Here is a 24,669-nt window from a genome sequence, read left to right as displayed (position 1 = left end):
CTGTACTGACATGGTCCATAATGGAGCTTGACTTAGATGCTAGTTTGTCTTTGTCCTTTTCACGTTCCTTGGACTTGGATTTGGGAGCATTTTTCTGGCCTTCTTTGTTTTGTTGGTCCGTACCCACGGGCGTGGATGTGCCATCCAAAATATCCCCAAACACTGCCCATGTAAAATAGAGAGATTAAACAGACAAGGTGATCCAAAATGTCACAAATACTGAGGTCTGAAATAAAATTTAAATGTAAGGCGTGTAATTTGTTATATAACAATATAGCTATATCTGCAGAAACAACTATATGCAAGCCATTTCCACAACAATTTGTCCAATCTGTCTATGGCATTTTGAAAACAGCAATTATTCATAAAAATTTGAATTTATTCACACAGAAATAATCCTTTAAAAACCTCTAAATTATAGTGTTTAAGACAAAGCCTCTTAAAGCTTTTTAGAAATGATCCTACTAGATGGCAGTATTGCTCCATTTAAAAACTGTACTCTAAATGTCTTTCCTTTCTTCTGTTATTCTAGGTGTAAGGGTACATCCTACTGGACAGTTTACTTAGGGCACCAACAGTATCCATAAGGACACCATCACAGAACCCTAATTTAATCTGATGTCATGCCGTGCTCTGCTGACAGCAGTGTTACCATACAACATGTCACTACTGACTGAACTCACTCTCCGAAAGTCATAATAATGTCATCACTGAACCAATAAAACAGAGAGTATGGATTGTCTATTGCTTGTCTAATTCATATTGAATTGAGGAAATTCCCCCTTTCTATGCAAAGTGCTTTGAGTACCAAGAAAAGAGCTATATAAATTTAACAAATTAAATTATTATATTAATGTACATTATAATGTAGTATATATATATATATATATATATATATATATATATATATATATACTCACACACACACACACACAATATAATTAATTGATTACAGGATATGTGAAAACAATAAAATTCTGCACTGTCTGTGACACTGGGAACACTGAAAGCAAGCACAGAGGTCATTCCAGCCGGGAACCTAAAGGGCAGCCATACTTTATGTCTTCCATATGAGGCTGAGTTCAGTGCACTGGGCCTGGTTCCCATGTGCATTTATTGATTGGTGTGTGCGGTAACTGTTCAGGGTGGCTCTGCTCCACTGAGAGCCACTCAACTGGGTTAATTCAATTCTCTTTCCTCCAGAAATACTTCCCAGGTCACCAGAGGGCAAGAGCCAACTTCATTTGACTTCCCATTGACCCATTTACACATGCTTATCAGAAAACGAAATGAGAGGCATGTGTGGAGTGTGACGCACACGCTCGTGGAAGTACAGTGCACGTGCTGATCTACACACACTCACATCACTGATAAAAGCCCAATCAGAGACATTTAACCTCCTACTGTAGATTCAGCTAAATGTTGGATGCACAAAAAATGGACAAAACAAGGAATACATTTAATATCAAGGGATGAGGAGGACAAAAGAATCTTAATGTTATTATTGGAGCCAGGCAATCATGCAAACTAGTTTATTTCCACTACCTCTTCACAAAACATGCAAATCCAATAGACTCCTCTTTCTCCATCTCAATCCTTCCCATTTCCATTTCTATGAGCTTCTTGTTTATTCATTTTTCCTCAGTAAAATCAAGGTTGTTTGCAGCCCATCCATGCGCTGACCAACAGCAAATGACCTTATGTCATCCAACCAAGGGCAGAGCAAATCGCATTTCCCTATTTACCACAAGCAGATGAATTTAGTAGGCTTCCATTATATTTTCACGGCCAGCTCTCGGTTAATCAAAGCAGCACAGGTGGGACGAGAGTCAGCCTATTCAGTACACCTCAGATTGAATGAGAAAACATGAACAGAGATTTAAATCACATACAGCCAGATGAGTCCAGGACAAGGTTTACAAAAAAATAAAAACAAACTGTGAAAACCTTTTTCATTAAAAATAAAACCAGGAGTTTGCAAAAGACCAATAAAAAAGAAATTACATTAAAGTGCACTACAATACTAATCAAAACTAAATAGAATAAAAGATTCAATTAAATTTTTTCTACTATTAGAAGACAGTAGCCTGAAGAATTTAGAATCTTGTTTCGCTGATACAAACACCCTCAAACAACACATGAGATTTGATGGCATGAACCTCACAAACGTCAGCAAGCAGTTGTTTTCTGAAATTAGTGGATCGAGACTGAATCATCAGGGATGAATCAACCAGAAATGGCGCATTTAAGCACATTTCACTGCCAAAGCACTCCAACACAGGATACTGTGTTTTTTGACAAACAGAGATTAGAGATTAGAGTAGAATCTTAATGGTAATTTCTAATTTGGTATTATTTCATGATGCATTTTTATACAGCGTCACATTTCTATCATCATCGGCAGATGGTGCAATTTGTTTTGCTGTAATAACTGAAAAAAACAAAATACAAATATATACAATAAAATAAAAATAAAAATAAATTATATATATAATTTAAGATAATTTTATTTCATCAATGAAGCACAGTATATCTGTCCAATATACTGCATTATTCAGTGGGTCGCAGTTACAAGTCTAAAGGCTGTGACACACCAAGCCGACATCAAAGAACTTGCCGGACGAAAGTCGATTGTGTTTGTCACCTCGTGTCAGCTGCATCTGGGCCAAAAAGCTGTGCTTGAATACACCACAAAGACTACATGCGACTGTCAACGAGCATATGTGTTCTGCGTGTAAAGAAATAACTCTAATATAGATTATTGATACCTGCTGATATAGTTATTCAAATAGGAAAAACAAAACTAGGACTGCAGATATACAAACTGTTAACAAAGCAGTGCTTGCTTACCATTTTGAATATTAATCTTGCTGTTCACTTTCTTCAATCCAGGCGGCAAATAAAAAAAAATAATGTACGTATTGGAATGCTCAGGAGGGGTGAAATATGTAACGACTGAGACAATCAGACACATAGCTATTTGCTACATTTAACAAATAAGCTTCAAAGCCCACTCTTAGGAATAAAACATCCCCCCAAAAGAGACAAAGAGAGCAGGAAATGTTTCATTCGCCAGGACGACGATCAGATAAGATGTCTTTATTGCTGTGAAAAATGTGGTCATGTGGTCAGGACCTAGGCCATAGGAAAGACCTACAGACCTTAAAACAGACTTTCCTGCATTCATTTATCGACAAACTAATCTATTAATGAACCCAGAACATTTTGTGAAAGATTTACTGTCTTGCGTAATGTCTTTTAATACTATAATTTTTTTGATACTGTGTATTTTACAATAGACTCAATGGACAATGTAACTTCACCTATACCATGTTTGGTCTCTATAAACTGGTACTTTGAAGATCGAAATGATCGTGTATATGATATGTTGATAGCTGTACAACATATTAGTATTGCATGAATCTTTCATAGTTTCTTCATCAGCAACCAATCCAGCTGCACATGCAAATGAGCACGCCTGAAACAAAAGATCCATAAAACGCCAACAGAGGAATTTTCCCGCTTGGAAATTCCACCTTTCTCATTGGTCAAGCAAACCCGAAGAGGTGGGACTTTTCTCAGGCTTTATTAGAGACTATCTTTTCTCTTGGCCTCTACTGCGGCTTCTTCTGGTTGATGTCTGTGGGGACCGTGACCACAGCCTGCTATGCCTTCACTCTCCCAACAGATTTAGACTGTATTTTCTTCAATCCAGCTCAGAAGAAAACTGCAACTTTACCATCACTGAATGGGCAACCATCAACTCTTCCGACTTCCTCACTCCTTGGTTGCCTGCGTGGCCTCTCCGGCCCAGGGCCGGCAGGCCACAATCTGCATGTGCTCAGCCATGTGCTCATGGAGAGAGAGAGAAAACCTTCAACCAGAACAGAGTCAAACAAACCCCTCAAGTTCACCAACTTTTCTTCATTCAACGCCGAAGAAATCGATTGAGACTCATGGAACCATCAAAATCCTTCTTCAGGAACTTCACAGAATGTTTTCACTGCAAAGGCCATGCAAGTATACATTTAATGAGGTGCTCGGAAAATGATAAGCTGATGGTTCTTTTCATAGTTATACGGTTCTTTCCCATAGTTCCATTTCCTGCTTCCGGTTTCATTCTGTCTCTCTACCTATGCATCTATGTATGTATTTTTAGATTAGTTATGTTTGTGATTTAGTTAATAAATCTTGTGCACAATATGTATTTGGTTCTGATTCTCTGCTTGCAACAAAGTTTATTATACGATTTCGATTTTGACTACAGGCTCCTAGTAGTACTGTACAGTAAGAAAGACATTGCCTTCCCCTGGAAATGAACATTTCTTAGAATTAATAAACAATTAACACTGAGTGTTTACGGGACGAACAGGTTGATTGATTGTAATATTATTTTACTACATTAAGTTAATTCTATTAACTGATTCAAATATTCATAATCAATTATAACAAGTTCTGATTGATTATTAATATTTCTTTAGAGCTAATTTGCTACATATAAAATTTATATCAGCCTTCAGTCTGTGCCCTCTTAACTTCTTTGCTTGCTCTCATCACTTTAGCTTATATTTTCATGCATTGACTTGTTCTCAAAACTGAACAGACTATCCGAGTGATCTCTCTCATTGACGGCCTTGACGCTGATTCAAACATCTGCCGCCGACGTGTGGAACACACCGCAAAAACTAGCCCGACTCACCGACATCCCGACCGTCGGCTTGGTGTGTCACGGCCCTAAAAGCCTGGAAAAAACAGCTGTTTGATAGAGATCGTAGTATCTAGTGTAAGACTGAACGTACCTCTCATTTCATTGCGCTCTATGTCTCTGAGTTTCTGGATGAAGGAGGAGACAGATTCATCTAAAGGCCAGCTCTCCTGTAACACCTCTGCCTGTATATAATACTTATGAAACTGTAAGACATACACACGGACAAGCATTAAAAAGGCAGAAAGTAAAAAAAGTCAGTCCATAAACAAAAGAACATGCAAAATATAAAATAAATCAGCCATCAACATGCAAACAGACTAACTTCAATATATAAACAAAAAATCATGTACTTTTTCTTAGAACTTTGCAACTAGAAGTTCAGATGCTACCACAAATACACACAAACAAACACACACAAGTGACAGCAGAAGCTGTCTGTGGTGACAGGTACCAGTGTGTCTGTAGGGTGCTGGTCACTCCCTTCCTTTCCTCCGCCCCCTCCTGTCACTCTCCCTTCTGCTATAAGGCTGCCCTGATCCTGCCTCGCCCCCGCCTGGGCCACAGAACCGCCTGCAACCAATATACACACACACACAGACACAAATGAACGCCCTATAAATACACTCTGGAGCTGGCAGTGTCAGGCTGTAGCTAAGTAACTGAGACAGTGACTTTATAAAGTGAATATGTGTTAAGACAAAATGTGGAGTGGGTGGACAAGAAGTCTTGGACTAAAGGAAAAGAAAGGAGTATAAACTATAGCATTTGTTTGTGAGTCTATGGGGATTTCAGTCTGTGTGTGACAGACTGCATCTGTGATTTACTCATGTGTCGAAATATGTGAATGTGTATTGAGTGTCCAAATATATTTCTTAATTTGATCGATTAATTATAATTCATTTTAAGTTTAAGATAGTTTGTTGTTACCTGTTTGTTTGTTTTTAGAATTAATTACTCTATATTACACTAAGTCCGGGGTCAGTATGAAAAAAACAATACTTTTATTCAGCACAAATTGATCAAAAGTGTCAAAAAGACATTTATTCTTTTAAACTTTCTATTTACTTGTATTTCCACTGTTTCCACAAAAATATTAAGCACACTTCTTGCCAACATTGATAATAATAAGAAATTATAAATTATAATCAATTATTAAATTTCACAATATTATAATTGGTGAGCATAAGAGACTACAAAAACATGTAAAATAAATCTTACTGACCCCATAGTTAGTGTGTGTGTGTGCGTGCGTGCGCACACACACACACACACACACATACATATTTTGTGTGTGTGTGTGTGTGTACAAACCGTTGCTGGCTAAGAAGCAGTAGACTGGGAGGATGACATGCCCTTTGCCCTGACTGCTGGCGACCTCTTTCTCATGGTCTAGGATATTGAGTTTAATGCTGACGTCTGATTTTGAGGTCTGAAACACCACAGTAGCACTGTGATCACTGGAGACTTTTATCACATGTCTGGTAGGAAAAACACACAGTTTAGATCAGTCTTGATGCAACATAACTGACTATCCACTTAAAAATCGCAATTTCATTGCAATGCTGTGCAAAGCTAAAATCTAAATGGTAACTTGGAGCTCTGCAGTGCTTACAAAATAACTTGAACATAAAATATGCATATAAGCAGGGGTGCATAAGTGGTGCGCATGCGCGACCAAAATAAAAAATGAGCTGGGTAAATATGTCCAGATCACTCATTTGCATACCGACATGGTCGACAGCTATTAATGCACAATCAGCATTTTAGATTTAGTAACTGTAATACTGTATAAGATTTCCATTTTAACTGAATACATAATAAATCTGCCGGTTTCAGAGCAAAATGCAAAGCTGTGACATTCACTGACGCGCTTCACTCATCAGTGCTAAAACAAGCAGTGCATATACTTACTTCCTGGCAACCTGCCAAAATAAAAGCGTGCTGATTTTAGGTTTGATAATGTTGAAAACTCATTTAAAAAGAAAAGTGTAAAAAAAAGAAAAAAAAGAAAATGTAAATATTAGTAAATTATTTTTAAGTGTACTATAACATAATTATATTTGATTTAATATCATTTTTTTATTTAAAAAAACAACAACAACAGTATTATCACATTTTACAAAATAAAGTGCAATTATGCTATTATTAATTATTTCATTTTTTATAGTTATATTTAATGGGTCACACTATGTGCAGTGTGAGCACCAAACCGAATCTCCAGGTGCTCTCATGAGAATCAGACTGAAAAACGTATGTACACCCCTGCATATAAACTATTACGTAGTACGCTTGATGCATGTGCTAACCTGCAGATGATGTTCTTTTGATTAGGAATGTAGTAACCTTTCAACTCTTTTACTGAAAAGATATTGCTTGGGGTTTCTCTGGCTAGTTGTGGTAGGGGTTCTCGGGAGCCAATCAGACGCAATCGCCACTGTCCTCCAATCACAGGCGTGTCTCCAATATGTGCCTCAGCTACAAATGTATAACCACCCTACAGAGTGTAAAACAGAAGACATATAATAAAAAAAAATATGGAGAGGCGTTGTCTTACTGACAAAGACAAACCTTGTTTGGCGTGTATATGTATGGCTCCACCCTGTTAAAGACTCTGGGTATCTCCTCTAAGGTGTCATTATTGATGACATGCACAATACATACAGGAAGAGGGGAGAAGATCTTAGGAACAAGCAGCATGTTCTTAGGAACATGAAATACCTCCCTGGAAATGAGAATTTAAATGAAAAAAAAAAAAAAGTTTATTAAACAAATACACAAGGAAACTTTGAGCTCAATGTCTGCATTTTTTAATAAAAGTCTTTTTTAGTTAATTATTGTTTTGCTTTAAATGTAAAATGACTGTTTCTGACCTGAAGATCAGAATCCAGGAGTTCGCTACCTCTGGTACGGGCACTGAATAGTCAGTGAACGTTATTCTGTTGTACTCGTCCTCTCTACAGGGGTACAGCTCTGCTATTCCTTCACCATTAGAAACCATGTATCTACCAGAAATGCACACTTAGTACTGGATAAAGATTCAAGCAGACAAAAACCAACCTATTACACCCAGATTGTCAGAGTCGGCTAGGTTAGGCTACAAGCGCTGGGAGAAGATAGCACCCACCCACTGAGCCCAGACACATGCCACATTCAACCCTCCAGGCCAGAGGTCACTCTCTACAGACCCTCCCCGCAACTAAAGCTAGGCGAACAGACAGTAAACAGCAGATGGTACCACCGAGGGACACGACGGAGGAGAGAAATGATTCTTTAAAAGGAATAATTCACCTCAGTAAAGATACGGCATGTTTCTCCACATCTGATTCCACAGGAGCCCACATCTCTTGCAGAGTCTTAGCGACGCTCAAATTTTCCTTGGTTCCTAAAAACACACAAACAAACAGGGGCACATCGTAATATGTACTCATACAAACCCACAACGTACACCTTGGAGCTGTGAAATTGGATTGAATAACATGGTTAGAATTGGCCCAGTTTTAGATTAAAAGATGATGCAGAAAAACATCTTTGGCAGATAAATGAACCCAACAAATCTCAGTCCCTATGCTTCTATAATGCCAATCATTTTACAAGCCAGGTCTGGCTTTGTTTATTGAAATATTGTTCTCTCCTCTCTTCAGGAAACATAAAATGATATTTATTATATCTGCCTCTTGTTAAAGGAGAGCTTGAAGGGAAAAAATGCCCATAAAATGAAATTAATTTCATACTGGCAGATATGAGACAAACCGTTCTGAGGCTCATTTGTGAATGAAAGTCATAAAGACAAACTCTTTCAGAATGATAAAGAGAATGACATTCATTAAAAAAAATGTGGAACCAATCCAATTTTACATTTAATAACTAAATTTAACACTGCTAAAATTTGTGTTCTATTTTCAATCTGTTATTTTAGTATTATTAACCGTAAACTCTATTATAATAGCTATTAATATTTTGAATTAGCTTTCATTTTTATATATTTCAGTTTTCATTTTAATTTTAGTTTTAGTAATTATTTTTAGAAATAATGATTTTTATTTGTTTTTATTAATTTATTTGTATTTGTATTAGTTTTAGTAATTTTTGTACTCCAACTTAAACTTATTTTATTTCAGTTTGTTGCCCCAAGGCAACATTTCTTAAGTTTTTCTATATAATATTATATTTGATTTTATTTCAGCTTTAAATAATTAATGAACTAAATATTGAAAAGAAAGATATGAACTGCATCTTTCTTTCCTGCACGACCAGCTCATAATATTAAAAATGTGGATTTATGGTTTAGTGGCAAATCTTTTAAAGACTCTTGAATAGGGTCCTGTTCATCTGTGTGTGACTGCTGAATCCACACTGTAATTTTCACATAATAAATGGAATTTTTGAGGTAACTAAAGCTTGATGAGCAATAGTAGGATCTTTGGAGACCTGTTTTAACTCAAAGTTGGTTGAGCTTCCCCGATGCTATTGCTTCTTGAAATATAAATTGACATTATCTTGCTCAGTCGGATTCAACTACATCCTTTATCCTTTTTATTCTTCCTCTCACTTTCCCTTCATCCTTTCCAATACCGCTGCATCTTTCTTTCTCACTTTCTCTCGGCCACTCTCCCTGTCACTCATGCTGTCAGGCTGGGAATGGAGTGATGCTTGGAGGTATGGAGCCAGATGGAGAGAGAGATGGAGAGGTGTGTTATTCTCTCTTCTGTCATACTAGCTTAGAATGACTGGCAGCTTCATTGATAAGTATGAGCTCCAGGGCCTTGCAGCTCTCCCTCTCTCACACAAACATAAAAACCGACAGAACAGATGTCAGACATAACTGACCACAAGAGAATGGGTACGAATCAGATCGCAAAGACAATTGGCATAAATTCCTGAATCCACAGTCTCTTCTCTTCTTTTTATACTAGGTATCATTAGATCCATTTCAGGTGAAGCTGGACTTTACCTGGTCTTGCTGCAGTGAGGATCTCTCTGACAAGGTATCGCTTCCAACCTGCCTGCAGGACCGTGGCTGCCTGCATTTCCTTGTCTGTGGCCTGCCTGCCGTTCCAGCTCTCTGGAGTGTCATCTATTGCAGGGCGAAGATACATGTGTACATAAAGTCATGCTATGATAGGTGTTATATGATCAAACCAAAAGAGAGACTCTGTTAGCCCCACATTTCAAAGACTCACCTGATCGTGCATCCATGGCTTTATCATTGCTGCCATGTGGCGATGGGTCTCCGGTCAGAGTCTGTACAGCAAACACCTCCTCAGAGGTCAGTTTCCGCCCCAGAGCAGAGCAGAACATATGATACACGGCCTCGTTGAACACCTGTACAAGACAGAAACAATATACATTCAAAAATATATATAAAAGCAATAAAATACAATCTACTGACCTCTATTTTATCTATTAGTGTGTGTTTGTCTGCAAATTTATCACATTTGTCACTTTTACACTTTTACATTTATTAAATGTGGGTTGTGTTCTATCGTCACTGTCTGAAGTACAGAGCAATGGACTAATATGTTTAGTGAAACAAACCAAAAAAACTAAAAGCAAATCATAACAAAACTTAACTTTAATAGTAAAAATGAATAGTTCAAATTGAATTAAAGAGGAATAAAAGATGTGAAGAAAATGCATTTTGAATTAAACTATAAATACAGAAGATTAGCAATGACATTTTAACGGCTGCTTGCTGATACAGTGGCGTGAACATTGCTGATGAGTCATAAAGAGCTCAAATTCTGAAAGACAGTCATTATTTTAATTAATAAAATATGTGCTATGCTATGTCAGTTGATGCATTTCATGGCTTTTAAAATACAAAAGGAAATACAAAATAGTTTTGTATAGTGTTGTGCACGGTCCCAGGGGGCCGGCCCATAGCACAGACTCTATATATAACCCACCCTTTGTTGCTGTATGCCTACACCATGGGTCTTCTCAAGTTCTTTAGAGGTTGAAGGTAGTTCCTCTGGATCTGAAAAGCAGCTGATCACTCGACCCAGAGCTCTCACGATCATTACAGCCTGCTCACAGAACCTCAGACTCTCCTAGACAAAGGCAAAAAAGAAACAGGAGGCATAAGAACTGACAATTTTATTTTTGCACCCGTCCAAATATTTTTGCTGTTACAGGTTATTATATAAAGGCAATGACAGTCACTCGTTGCTACAGTATGTATAGAACAGCTGGTACTGATATGTCAGAACTAATCAACTAACAGACTAGTCAGTGCAACCTCAGAGTGTATTTGTGTGTGTGTTAATGTGGACATGCCTTGTCAAGGTGTGGCATAACAGTCTCCTCATCACCAAACACAAAAGGAGACATGCTGCAGAGATGAAGGTGGATGGCAAATGAAGCACTTGTGTGCAAATGAAGAACATGACGCCTAGTGAGAAGAAACAGTGATGAATAGAACAGTTTAGAAGGAGAAATTCTATCATTGTTCTTTAGTGCTACATTGTAAAATTTTAATTGTTCCAAAGTTAATCTAAAAAACCACTGGATCTAGTTTGCTGAATATTTTGATTTCCATAAGAACTATTTATGTAGTCATCCCTTCACACTTATCACCAGGAGCACTATTGCTGATGCAAAAGGAACCATATATCTGGCATGTGATCATCATATGAGTAAAGGCCTGTTCACACCAAGAATGATAGCTATAAAGATAACTATAAGTGTCCACACCAGTGGACAATATCATTCTGTTTATTCTAAGCACGTGCTTGTCTGTCACTTTAAATGCTCAAGCTCATTACAGCAGGATGGATTCTGATTGGCTGTCAATGTTTTTATCCTTCATCAGCTGGATAAAATCATTCTGAAAGTGATTCCAATGATATTGTTTCTCTGTGACATTAACGTTATAGCTGTGGTGTGAACTCTGCTATTCTTTAATATTGTTTATTTTTTTATTTTTAGAACTATATATTTATCTTTATAGTTATCGTCCTTGGTGTGTATGGGCCTTAAGGATAAAGCATATTTGGTTCACTCAGACTGAGCTAGAAAAGAAAAGAGTCGAAACTCCGGCTCTGCATTAACCTATTAGCTTTACATAATTTGCAGATGAAAATCTAAGGAAATCAGGATTTCTCATCACAGAGCAGTTTAACAGACCAGTATTAAGTGTCAATAGAGGAAGACAGATAATGAAATAAAGAGAGAAAAACAGTATATGAGAAGTACAGTAAGGTTTTTCATAAAATATGATTAATCTTAAATATCTTATCTTTCCTTTTTCCTGAATGCCTGAACATCAAAAACCAGATGTGCCTACACTTGCAGTGTGACCTCTGAATATAGGCTCTCAGCTTTTAGGCCACTATGCTGCTAGAAATAGCAGACTGGGTCATATCTCTCTCTCTTTCTGTATCTTCTTAACCCATCTTCTTATCTCTCTCCTCTGTTCTCCGCTATTACAGAACTGATATCACAGCTTGGACCACTACTGAAAACACTTCCAACACATTTATACACACACATATATATATAAAGATGTGGGGTATTGCTAATCTTTTGTGGACATTTTGTCTTTTGGAGTAGACTTACACTACTGTTCAAAAGTTTGGGGTCATTATGATTTAAAAAAAAAAAAAAAAAGATAGAATGTAATACTTTTATTCAGTAAGGAGGCATTGATTTGATCAAAAGTGACAGTAAAGATATTTATAATGTTACAATTATTTATACAGTTATTTATAATGTTTCCATTTCAAATAAAAGCTGTTCTTTTGAAGTTTCTATTTCTATTCTATTCTGTAGACTAGAGTAATCACTGCTGATAATTCAGCAATGGTGGTGATATAGTTACCCAGGAGGAAGCGAGAGTAAGACAGCTTTACTAGCAGTGGTTTGGATCTGCACCACGGGGAGTTGAGAGACAATGCTCTTCCACGAGAAAGGCTTAGCTGTTAAAGAACCAGGCCTGGTTGATGACTCCTTTTCTGAGCACACAGACACACACATTAGATTGGATCCTTGTTGTTGTGAAAAGACAAACTGAGTGTGTACAGTATGTCCATGTGTCCTTACTCTCTTCCACACTCTCTCCCCAGTGCACTAAAGCTGAGAACCCAATGACAATTTCTGTGGGTAACAGGTTATCAACAAACAGGAAGTGAGCACCTCTTCCATCTGCAGACTGAGACAAGGAAAAACAATAGACAGAATGGGTCAGCATCAGCACATATTATTGTGTTTCAGTTTTGTATTTATCTCAGGAGACAATAGAATACACACACACACCATTACATAAATTCACACTCACAGTAATTACCAAATATTAAATCAAACCACATGTTCTCATGGGATAAGGTTTTAAAAAAAAGTATTACAGCACAACAGAGAGAGAAGAGCAAAAACAGCATGGTTATCGAAAACCACCCATTGTGTGTGTGTGTGTGTGTGTGTGTGTGTGTGTGTGTGTGTGTGTGTGTGTGTGTGTGTGTGTGTGTGTGTGTGTGTGTGTGTGTGTGTGTGTGTGTGTGTGTGTGTGTGTACCTTTGTGTAAGCAATTCCAGTTGAATCAGGTTGTCTAGCAGGAGCGGCCACGGAGTGGGTGGAGGCCACAGCGTTGGACAATGCAGTAGCAGACAGTCGAGAGGAGACGGAGTTCTAACAGAGAATTGAGTCACTTTCATGTTCTTTCCTAACACAACACATCCCTCCCACCACAGATACCATAATTATACCAAGCTCCATTACAAATGCCACAACAACAGGTTTAGTTCAATCTTGTATTAGGTGTTTTTATGATAATGCATTCTGAATGTCATCGATACAGTCAGCAAGGGTCCCAGCCCACCTGTAGGAGAAAACAAATTCCAGTTACTATAGCTACGCACTCATTCCTACAGGAAAATTAAGAATTATACAGAGAAATAGATTTAGATATATTTTTAGAATTTATTTATTAAATAAAATGTTTGTTTGGCACTTTTTTTAGCCAGTGCACTGAACAAATAAAGCTAAGAATAAGTATGGTGAACCTTAAATCTTGCCCCCAGTAAATGGTTATGTATATGTTGCTGACTGTATCAATCCTCAAGAGATTTACATATCCATATAACAGTCAAAAGTGACAGTAAAGACATTTATAATTACAAAAGATTTCTATTTCTAATGTTCTCTTGAACTTTGTATTCATTGAAGAATCCTGAAAAAAAAAAAATCTCACGGTTTCCACAAAAATATTAAGTGGCACAACTGTTTCAACATTGATAATAATAGATAATAAGAAATGTGTCTTGAGCACCAAATTCGCATATTAGAATGATTTATGAGATCATGTGACAGTGAAGACTAGGAATCATCACAGGAATAAATTGAATATAATAATAGATAAAAAAAAAATTAAAAAAGGTTACTTTGAATTGTAATAATTCTTCACAATATCAATGTATTTTTAGTGTAAACTAATCAAAATCTTAATATTCAGGCACACTTAATATAGTCTTTTCCTTCAAAACCCTACCTTAAAGTGTGATGTCCTGCACTGATGAACATATTTGTTTGGCTTGTGGAAAATCAGCAACGTCCTACAAAACATGATTATTAGCATATTTCAGCCTGCAGCTTAATAGGAACTTAAGAACATGAGGAGTTAATGTGACAAAATAGCAAAGGATTAGCATAATATGGCTTAGGCTTTTTCTGAAGAAGATAGACCCTTACTGGAAGCATTTAGTGAAGTTGTGCAGGTCCACCCAGGTCTCCAGCAGCAGGGGTTTGTCTGACGCTAATGCATCCTCGGACTGAAGCAATGCAGCACTGGATTCCTTGGGTGTCTGCACCTGCTCCTTATCTTTTCCATCTGTCTCTTTGTCAGGGTCTGAAGTTGACTCTACTACTTCCGTATCTTGGAGATTGAAAAAAATATGTTATACAACAGTCTATTACAAACCAAGTAAGCAATGAAATGCTGGCAGGAATACACAAACACACGACCTTGCCTTTTTCAATGCTGAAATAGTAAGGCTGTATTACACATGATATGCAATAACAAAGGCCTGAAGTGATTTGTAATTTCCTGCACAGATGTTTGAAATGAGATTCTCTGAATAAATATAGAGAGGTACTATGGTAGCATGGCTACTACTGTACATCCATCCAATAAAAGCTATTTTGTTTGCTTAACTTTTTTACAAAACTTTTCAAACATTTATGGAAATAAATCAAGAGATAATGGGACTTCAAGTTGAGATGAAATGGAAGTTTTGACTAATTTTTTCTTCAGTACTGTGACAAACATCAGACTTAAAAGGACTATAATAAAGAAAAAAAAAATATGGATGGGGACTTGGTTCCCCAACCATCAACCATCGGTTGATTATTGGATAGAGGCAGATCTGAATGTGAGCTTAGTACAGCTTACCAATGATTTTAAGTAAGAGGTGGGTTTTTGCTGATATTTTGATTGTCATAAGTCACCAGAGATAAGTTAAAGTCATGACCATTCGATTAAAAAGGTCAAAAAAAGAAAAAAAGAAATGGAAACATGGAGGAATCGTTTACAATAAGATCAATTACAGTCATTTAGAAAATAGATAGGGTGAATTTCCATTTCATGATGACAGAAAGGATGTTAAACAATAATCGAGCAACTACTCTTAAAAGAAAGAAAAAACAACATTTTAAAACCAGCTATCCTATAATTTAGGATATATTAGTTTTCTTGGAAAGATTGACTTTCTAGGCTGACAGGGACTTGCGTGCAGGGAACAGCTGAACTACTGTTACGCTTGAATGTAACTCTACACCCTTGCTTCATTTAGGGTGCTTTCACACCTGCCTCATTTAGTTCGGTTGAATCGCACTAGAGTTCGTTGTCCCCCTTGGTGCGGTTCGTTTGGGCAGGTGTGAATGCAGCAATCGCACCAAAAGAAATTTAGTCTGATGACCATATTAGGTCCCAAATTTCAAAAACTCACAAGTTTAGCCCACGCAGTCATCTCTCTATAGTCAAAAGCGGCGTGTTATCTGTCTGCCGGATTTTCCTCCTCTTTGTTTACTTCCGGGAGTTCTGTTGGAATTTTCCCGCACGTTAATTCTGTCCAATCGAAGTGCAGTTATGGAAATACGTTCAAGGCACATCTGGCCAGTGAATGATATGGATGTTGTCAAGTGACTGCATTTTGGTTTGTTTCATCAACTCATGAACTGATTCGGACCAAAGCAATAAGTGTGGTGTGAAAAGGAACCAAAACGCCTGACAAACGCTACAAAGCATAATTTTTCACCCTTGGTCCGGACCAAATGAACCGAACTACAGATGTGAAAGCACCCTTAGTATACGTGGATTCATGAATATGCATATTATTAGTCCCCGCCTCCACTCACTCACACCAGTTCCGAGATCCACCCGATTTTTCATATCAATAGAAAAATATACCGGGATCACCTGGCTCTTGAGACTCCCCTGCTTTGCAGCATAGTTATGCTATATGCTAAAGCCTGCCCCCCTCGTGACGGGATTGGTTACAACGCCATTTGTGACGAACAGAACGACTGCTGATTTTAAACCACGTTTTTGAGACTGTCTTTGGTTCACAGCAGTTTTAAGGAGAAAATACTCAGCAATAGTGTTGACTTATGAATTTGCACATGGTTTGTCTTAGGCCTATAGCATATTCAAAACACCACATACACATATAAACTTGATTTTCACCACAGGCGGTCTTTAAAAAAAGACTTTTCATGAGGATACCATGATTATCTCAGTGGTGCCAATCAGTAGAGCTCATTAAACCAATCAGTTGCACCATATTGAATTTATAAATGCTCTTTCATCGGTGTCACTCGATTCATTATGACAATTAAGTGAAATACTGTTATATATTGCAGCTTTAACTCATTACACTCAGTGTGGTGTTCTGACGTATTAAACCATATAATGAATATAGACGCCGTAGCAAAGCCATTCACTCCATTTACTTATCCACAGGTGTTACTAAGCAACACACTGGGCTCTCTGGGAAAGCACATAATTGGCCTGTCGTGATGAGGGGCGAGTGCACGATCATGATCACAGAGATAGAGATGATGCCATGCGTCTGTGTGTGTGTGCATCTGTGTTTGTGCTGATGAAAAGAAGACGGATTGGATGGAGAAAGAGTGGGATAAACGAGAAAGTGAAATTGTGAAGGCAGCCAGCTATCATATCATTACAGCAGCTATTAGCCTCGCTGCTCTGATGGCTAAACAATGACTGGAGGGATATAAGTGAGGCGAATTATCGTCTGCCTTTTCAGATTCATTATTTCACTTCACTTTTATTTCTATTGCACATTGTTACAGAAGCACTCAATTGAAAATGAGTAATGCTTTCCCAATATTCCAAGTGAAAAAAAGCTTATAAATGATGGCACGGTTTATGTGAATAAATATATTTAGCTCATGATCAGCTTTCAACTTCAAAATTGTAACTTTTTGTAACTGCTAACTGAGATATGTAATATATATGATACATTACAGTTTACGATAAGTGTTGGAGTGACAATGTGGACTGTGCAGTGGAATTGCTCATGGAAACAAGTCTTACCGTTGGCGATGCTGTCGTCCTTTTTCTTGTCCTCTGCTGTTACCTGGGGGAAAATGGGGGGGATTAAAAAGTGTACATAGTGAGCTGGGAGAGACATGGCAGAGGAGGGCAGAGGAAAGCAGTGGAGACAGAGAACGTCCATATTCATCCAGTCAGCATGCGCTGAGCCCGTTTGGCTTCCAGAGCACAATGAGAAATCCTCTAATCTGACATCTGGACTCGCACCAGAGAGGGCTTTCTCCTTCAATTAACTGCTCACAGGAGAGCAAATGCCATAAACATTAAGGGCACTCGGAAGGTGACAGGATTAGAAGACACGGGTTTGATTAGCATGTCAGTCTTTACCCGCTAATTGAGACACCTTTTTGTAAAACTATTCAAATGTAACTTTTTTTTACCCTTTAAGTAACAGTGTGGTGCCATGGAAACAATCCAGCTGAAGGCCTCAGAAACTTCTCCAATGTGCTTTTTTTCCATGATTGAGCCCCAACCTCGTGTCACTTAGAAAAGCCTTTTAAAGCCTGAGGAGTCGTCCGACTGTGCAATTTAAATGTGGAGGACAATTAGGGGCTCTCTCTATGCCACATCTAACGAACGACAGCACCAGTGATTCAGAGATAGACTGTGACTCACCAAGGACCTGAAGAGAAGAGAAGAGAAGAGAAGAGAAGAGAAGAGAAGAGAAGAGAAGAGAAGAGAAGAGAAGAGAAGAGAAGAGAAGAGAAGAGAAGAGAAGAGAAGAGAAGAGAAGAGAAGAGAAGAGAAGAGAAGAGAAGAGAAGAGAAGAGAAGCGGTATCTAGATATATAAAGAGTGAATGTTTTATACATTGCAGTAAACACCTCAGAGTGCATTCCACACATTACTGTGGTAAAACTGCTCCTGTTTATACCTAATTCAGCTTACAACATTATCAAAAACTCAATAAGTCTAAATCATATCAGGTGACCTCACCACTCATTTCTCATGGCATGATCCATTAGCTACTGTAAATGTACACTAAGTACCTTTTAATTATTTGAAGATTTTTTTTTTTTAAAAATAATAATGAGCAAGTACATAAAACCAAATACAACCAAAAACTAGATCCCTTCTGGTCTAGTGTCCTGGGCGCGTGCCTGGTAGGCCTGTGTGTTAATCCGACCCTGGTCACAGTAGCTTGAAGCCACAACAAATGATAACCTTTAATCACATTTGCTGTTCATTGACTAGGTTCACAAAACAATTATGTTGATAATAACACAGCCAATCTATAAACCAGTTGCTGCTTTGGTCTATTTGCCCATAAATAGCCAAGCCAAGTTGTAATTCTTTACACAGTTTTATCTCATCTGATTATGAATGGCAATCATTGTGACTAAGGTCAATGTTACTTTTGTAACATTATTTTAAAACAATTTTCAACAAGTCAAAACAACAGCGGCATATAAGCTGCTTACCTGCTCATAAGAGATATTATTCAGATATCCGACTTTCGTTATTGGGGGAGTTCTAAGGCAATAAAATGAAAAATTAAAGTAAGGCAATCACCTGTAACCATGGGCACCATCTGATTCATTTGCAAAAAATAGCAGAGCTGGAGCACAAAACAATGTTCCTCCGATAGTATAGTTGTAGTTTTACGCATCAGCCGCTAAAAGGCAAAAAATTACATAGTGTAGCTTTAAAGGGATAGTTTTTTATTTCAATTAAGTTCTTTGTTACATAAATTATCAAAAATATTTGAATAGCTTTAGTTTTAGTTAACAATAACAACACTGTAAAAAGACTGGATGTTATAATTTTCAGTGAATAACCACTTAGTTTTGTGTGAGAAAAAGACCAAAAATTTATTCAACTTCGAATAAGTGAACGGGAGTCATTTAGACCTTCTTTTTTTCTTTTTTTTTCACTGTGTTTTTCTTGTGATTTTACAGCTTGACAGACCCAGTTTTCATTCACTTTCATTATATGGAAATGAGTGGACAGGATAAATAATCATGTGGATTTGGAAAAACTGTAAATAATGTAAGTAAAAAAATGACACTGATGATTTTATTTTTGGGTGAACTATTCCTGTAAGGGTACAGCAATGCTATTAGATCCCACAGGCACGCACACTTGGACAATTATCTTACAAACTACATGGAAGCTATCAGTCTCAGTACGATCTCAGCTGACCCCCCCTGTAAGACATCCACTCTGATGACTGACAGGCTAATTGTGCTGCTTTTTATACATTCCGAGGACACGACCTGTCCTTTTATGTAAAGAGGCACGTGTGTTTTACCACTCTCTCTCTTTCTCCATCTCTCTAATACTGGATCTGCCAGTGGCGGTCTCTTGATTAGAGAGACAGGCAGAGTGACATTGGAGCTGGAAAGAGAGAGGCGTTAGAGGATGTCATAGCCTGTCTCGGCCTCCCGGCCACCAGCCGCACTGCAGCCAGAGAGCAGAACATTTTGATGCACACTGCTTGTACAGATGACATAAACTGAAATACACTGCCAGAATGCAACCCCTGGAGTGCAGTTGAACCCTTGACTGAATCTGTTCCGAGGGACCAGTCACCATTCATACGACAAACACTACCGTTTAAAAGTTTGGGGTCAGTAAGATTTGAAAGACATTTATTCTTTTAATCAGCAAGGATGTATTAAATTGATCAAAAATGATCAGCATGAATGATTTCTGAAGGACCATGTGACACTAAAGACTGGAGTAATGGCTGTTAAAAATGTTTTTATTGTTTTATACAGCTTTTATTGTATTTTTGATCAAATTAATGCAGCCTTGGTGAGCATAACACTCTTCTTTTAAAAACATTAAAAAATATCACTGACCTCAAATTTTTAAATGGTAGTGCACATCACCTAATATTCACAATTTAAGACAACATATCCATTAGGCATACCTGAGTGGTTTCAGTGATGTCTAGTGTATTAAGGCTGTTCTGGGTGATGTCATTCCGAGTGTGGCCATCTTCACTATCATCCATTTCAGAAAAGGAGGAGAGATTAGAGTTATACCCACGCCTCTTTACACCTCCCTGCTCCCTAAAAACAGACACACAAATGAAATAATTTAATAACAAACATAACTATTTTGTGCTTATACGAGAAAAATGTCAAACAAAACCACCAATTCCTGAGGTTAAACACACATTTATTGTGCTCTAAAGAGATTCAGATTAATTAAGTATGACTGAATATTGTCTTGTGCTCGAGAGCAGCACAATGAGAAATACAGTTTCTGTCCTTGTCTGACTCTCCCACACAGCCAATTACTGCTTTTAGCACTCAGTGTACTAATGTACTCACATGTGCAACTGGAAAAAAATAATACCTGGTGTTAAAACAAAGCTCATATTCAGACTCTCTAAATAATTCATGCCTGGTGGGATTCAGCTACGTCATTGGTTCAGTTATGACATGTTATATCTAAGAAATTGTGCATTATCTATCGAGTTATGAAAAAGCAAAGTACTTATTACCACTGGGCCTATAGAGAAATGTACACATTCAGTACGTACATAAATGCACCTGTGTATACATTCAGTGTTAAGTAGTAGCCTCACTACAGCATTTTCTGTCGGCTATCATTAGCTCTGTTTAGAATCTGAGCAAGTGATTCCTGTTTTGCAAATAGATAGTTTGAGTCAGTTCTTTCCTATGAATCGTCATGAAGCGGTTTGCGATTTAGTCTGGACAAGATATAATGTTTTCTCACTCTGTAAAACAGTAATGGGAACAAAAAGAGCATTTAGTGTGACATTTGCCAGACATGTATTTATTGTCAGAAATTAGTGGTTTTGTTTTATGTATTTTGTGGGATAAATCAAAAAATGGTTAGGGAACATAAAAGGGATAGTTCACCAAAAAAATTTACATTCTGTCATCATCTCATGTCATTCCAAAACCTATTCGACTTTCTTTTCATCCAAGCACCACAGATGAAGAGTTTGGAAGAAACTTCAGAAGAAAAAGTAACCAAAAACAGATTTGGTTACCATTGACTTCAACTGTATTCCCAAAAAATGGCATTTCTCTTTTATGTTACACAGAAGAAAGAATATAGGTCATATAGGTTTGGAACAACATGAGTAAATTATGAAATTTATTTAAATTTTTAGATGAACAATTCCTTTAAGCTTCAACACACACACGTCTGGTTTACTATATTTGTGGGGACTCTCCATAGACATAATGTTTTTTATACTGTTCATACTGTATATTCTATTCCCTTACACTAACCAGCTAGCCCTAAACCTACCCATCACAGAAAACTTTCTGCAGTTTTACATTTTCAAAAAAAAAAAAAAAACTCATTCTGTATGATTTATAAGCGTGTTTCCTCATTGGGGACCTCAATTTAGGTCCCCATGAGTCAGTATGCATTCAGGTTGAAGTCCCCACTGGGATAGAAAAACATGCATACACACACTCACACACTGACACAGACACACACTGTTCCTAGTTGTCGTCCCCTGATGATGCCTACATTTAATTTTAGACACTATATCTGGAAATGCATCCTATAATTTGCCAGCAATAAAGAAGGTCTTTATTAAGTTAAACACCTGGATGTGCAGCTTGTAAATGATTCAGTTCTGCAAGTAAATACATTAGTGACTTTCTCTAGTTTTCAGGGTAGCTTGGGTAATTTCCTTTAATGTAATTGGTAGCTTAGTTTGCAGCACACACACACACAGTTTACTATCTTTGTGAGGACATTCCATAGGCGTAATGGTTTTTATACTGTACATTTTATCCCCTTACACTGCCCCTATCCCTAAACCTACCCATCACAGGAAACATTCTGCATTTTTACATTTTTAAAAAAACACTGCTTAGTATGTTTTTAAAGCAATTTGAAAAATGAGGACCTCCAAAATGTCCTCATAAATCACGTATTTTCCCCAGTGTCCTCATATGCAGGTGTGTTATCATAAAAATGTCCTCAGTTGTCATGAAAACAAAAGCACACATACACACACACACACACACACACACACACACACACACACACACACACAGAGCTTACATGTCATGTGCAGCCATAGTCATAAGTTTGAAGTTGATGAAGGGGCTAGAAACCTCAATGAACTGCTCTGGCTTCTGAACAGGGGGTTCTAAAGGGCATAAACATCAGTTTGATCCAACTCAAGCAATTATCATAATAATTACATAAGAAATTAAAACACATAAAACACACACGTCTTACCCTTGGGTTCATCTGTGATGTTAGTCTGCTTGCGGGGGCGGATGAGTTTCCATTGAGGAACTGGGGGTGCCTTAGGAGGGGCCACCAGGGGGCAGTCTCGAGTGCAGGTGAGCAGCACAGGGTGACTGAAGAGCTGAGAGAGCCCATACTGCCTCAGACTCTCAGACGAATCAGCCTGGAGAACACACCCACCACAATCTGACATTTTAGAAGAGAAACTTAATAGCAGATTAGACAGCCAGCGCTAATCCAAACAGAGCCAAATATTGCTTGAGACTAAGATAGAGGGAGGGAGAGTACCATTTGGGACAGGTTTTAAATTAATGAGCTCTAGGCAAGTGTGCGCAGTGGAAAGAGTTATATTAAACAAGCTGAGATATTGGTCTAAACCTAATGTTTTTGAAAGAAATCTTTTGTGCTCATCAAGGCTTCATTTATTTGATAAAAAATACAGTGAAAATAGTAATATTGTGAAATATTATTACAATTTTAAATAACTGTTTTCTATTTCAATTTTTTTTTATGGGTTTTCTGTGATGGTAAAGCTGAATTTTCAGCATCATTACTCCAATCCTTTAGAATTCCTTCTAATATGCTGATTTGGTGCTCAGCGTTGAAAACAGTTGTGCTGCTTCATATTTTTGTGAAAACTATTTTTTTTTTTTTTCAGGATTCTCAGATGAATCGAAAACTACAAAATAATAGCATTTATTTGAAGAGATCTTTGGTAACATTATTAATGTCTACACTGACACTTTAGATCAATTTAATGCAGCCTTGCTAATAGAAGTATTAATTTCTAATAAAAAAAATGAACATAAAAACTTACTGAACCCAAACTTTTTAACTGTAGTGTGTATAGTACAGATTGAAAAACATGCTTACCATCCTTGTAAGCACTGAGGTCCTTTTCTCCAGCAGGTGCAAGGGCTGGTAACTGGCACACACTACCATCTGAGGAATAAGACCAGTGGCTAAATCAGAAAGAAGAAAGAGAGAAACAGCATGTGTGAAGAAGACTAAAAGAATTATACATGAAAGGACGTGTCATTTTTAGGCCCTCAAAATCTAAGCTAAACTTTTTTTTCCTGTTGTCAGACTTCCGTCTCTTTAATGCTTAAAGCATAATCAAATGAATGGAGCGCAGTCTTGAATAAGAGGAAGAAAGAACGAGTGGATAGATCAAGGTGTAAGCCCAACTAAAGGTCCAATGGCGGTCTCCAATTATACAGGGAAGGTTTCTGCGTGTCTTTCCTTTTACGCAACACAACAAGATTAAATGAAATACATTTTCTCATATGTTGTATTACCTCGTTATGCATAAATGAAAAAGGTTTTAATGATATCTGAGCATCATTAAAAGTGAGCGAATGTTTGATTATTCTTTTTAACTCTTTAAGAATATTTTACCCGTTCCAGATTAACTCAGAGGTCGCTCAGAGGTCCTCACGTCTTCTGTTTAACGCGGGTCTCACGTACACAAGCTCATCGGTTTTGATCATCAAACAGAGGTAATTGCTATGTACCTGAGATCGGTCACAATCACATTTACACAATCAAAGATTCTTTGGTATAGCCCCCATGGAATTGAATACTTGAATTTAACTTAGCGTTTACTTCAGTAGAGGTATGGCCACTATTACAGATATAAGCTGACCAACATTACTTCTCTCATAATAGCTTTGGATTGGCCATGCTGTGGTTTCCCACATACACTTATCTAAAGTAACATTAAATTAAAACAGAGGTAAGACACACCCAGATTTAGATTGGTCAAGCAGCATTTGCTGTTCTAAACGGAAATTCACTTGTCTTTACAAACCAAGTACACTTGAATTGGTGCCAAATATTAGTCGTCACTAATCTGACGCAAAACTTGCGGGAACATACGAATTCGCTTAATCTACTTGGGAAAACAATTTCAGAGTCAGTCAGAATAAAATCAAATGTTTACAATTTATTGACCAGGTAATAGAACAATAATTCAAAATCCAATTCATAGAATAAAATCATCGGTCAATCAAATATAACAACAACAATTCGGAAATCGAGGAATTATATAAATATTTACCTGGCAACGATCGTGTGGGAAGTCTACCTACAGACTCCTTAAACCCTTTGCCCACTTTCCTTATAAACCCAGATAATCAATTTATCTGGGTTTATCTGGGTTATTGATTTGCTTACCAAATGGTGGTGTCTGTCATTATAAT

At 37.4% G+C, this 24,669-nt stretch overlaps 1 protein-coding gene across 1 annotated transcript in view; it reads right to left on the bottom strand.

The window, feature by feature from the left end:
- adgb (androglobin) overlaps positions 1-24,669 on the bottom strand; it is a 42,790-nt gene that overhangs the window by 4,411 nt on the left and 13,710 nt on the right. The window contains exons 9-30 of the mRNA XM_079887284.1: positions 23,342-23,430; positions 22,457-22,631; positions 22,277-22,364; positions 20,148-20,289; positions 17,256-17,298; positions 14,390-14,573; positions 14,190-14,253; positions 13,217-13,330; positions 12,749-12,857; positions 12,528-12,660; positions 10,985-11,099; positions 10,615-10,758; positions 9,889-10,030; positions 9,660-9,782; positions 7,997-8,090; positions 7,579-7,710; positions 7,277-7,430; positions 7,015-7,202; positions 6,020-6,186; positions 5,160-5,278; positions 4,800-4,911; positions 11-162 (exon numbers count right to left, since the gene is read on the bottom strand). Coding sequence (XP_079743410.1) covers positions 11-162; positions 4,800-4,911; positions 5,160-5,278; positions 6,020-6,186; positions 7,015-7,202; positions 7,277-7,430; positions 7,579-7,710; positions 7,997-8,090; positions 9,660-9,782; positions 9,889-10,030; positions 10,615-10,758; positions 10,985-11,099; positions 12,528-12,660; positions 12,749-12,857; positions 13,217-13,330; positions 14,190-14,253; positions 14,390-14,573; positions 17,256-17,298; positions 20,148-20,289; positions 22,277-22,364; positions 22,457-22,631; positions 23,342-23,430 — 2,783 coding nt within the window. The remainder of the gene's footprint in view (positions 1-10; positions 163-4,799; positions 4,912-5,159; positions 5,279-6,019; positions 6,187-7,014; positions 7,203-7,276; positions 7,431-7,578; positions 7,711-7,996; positions 8,091-9,659; positions 9,783-9,888; positions 10,031-10,614; positions 10,759-10,984; positions 11,100-12,527; positions 12,661-12,748; positions 12,858-13,216; positions 13,331-14,189; positions 14,254-14,389; positions 14,574-17,255; positions 17,299-20,147; positions 20,290-22,276; positions 22,365-22,456; positions 22,632-23,341; positions 23,431-24,669) is intronic.

This window comes from Squalius cephalus (assembly GCF_949319135.1).
Source record: "Squalius cephalus genome assembly, chromosome: 12".
Lineage (NCBI taxonomy): Eukaryota > Metazoa > Chordata > Actinopteri > Cypriniformes > Leuciscidae > Squalius > Squalius cephalus.
The sequence above is the reverse complement of the archived record's forward strand: the minus strand, read 5'-3'. Positions and strand labels throughout refer to the sequence as shown.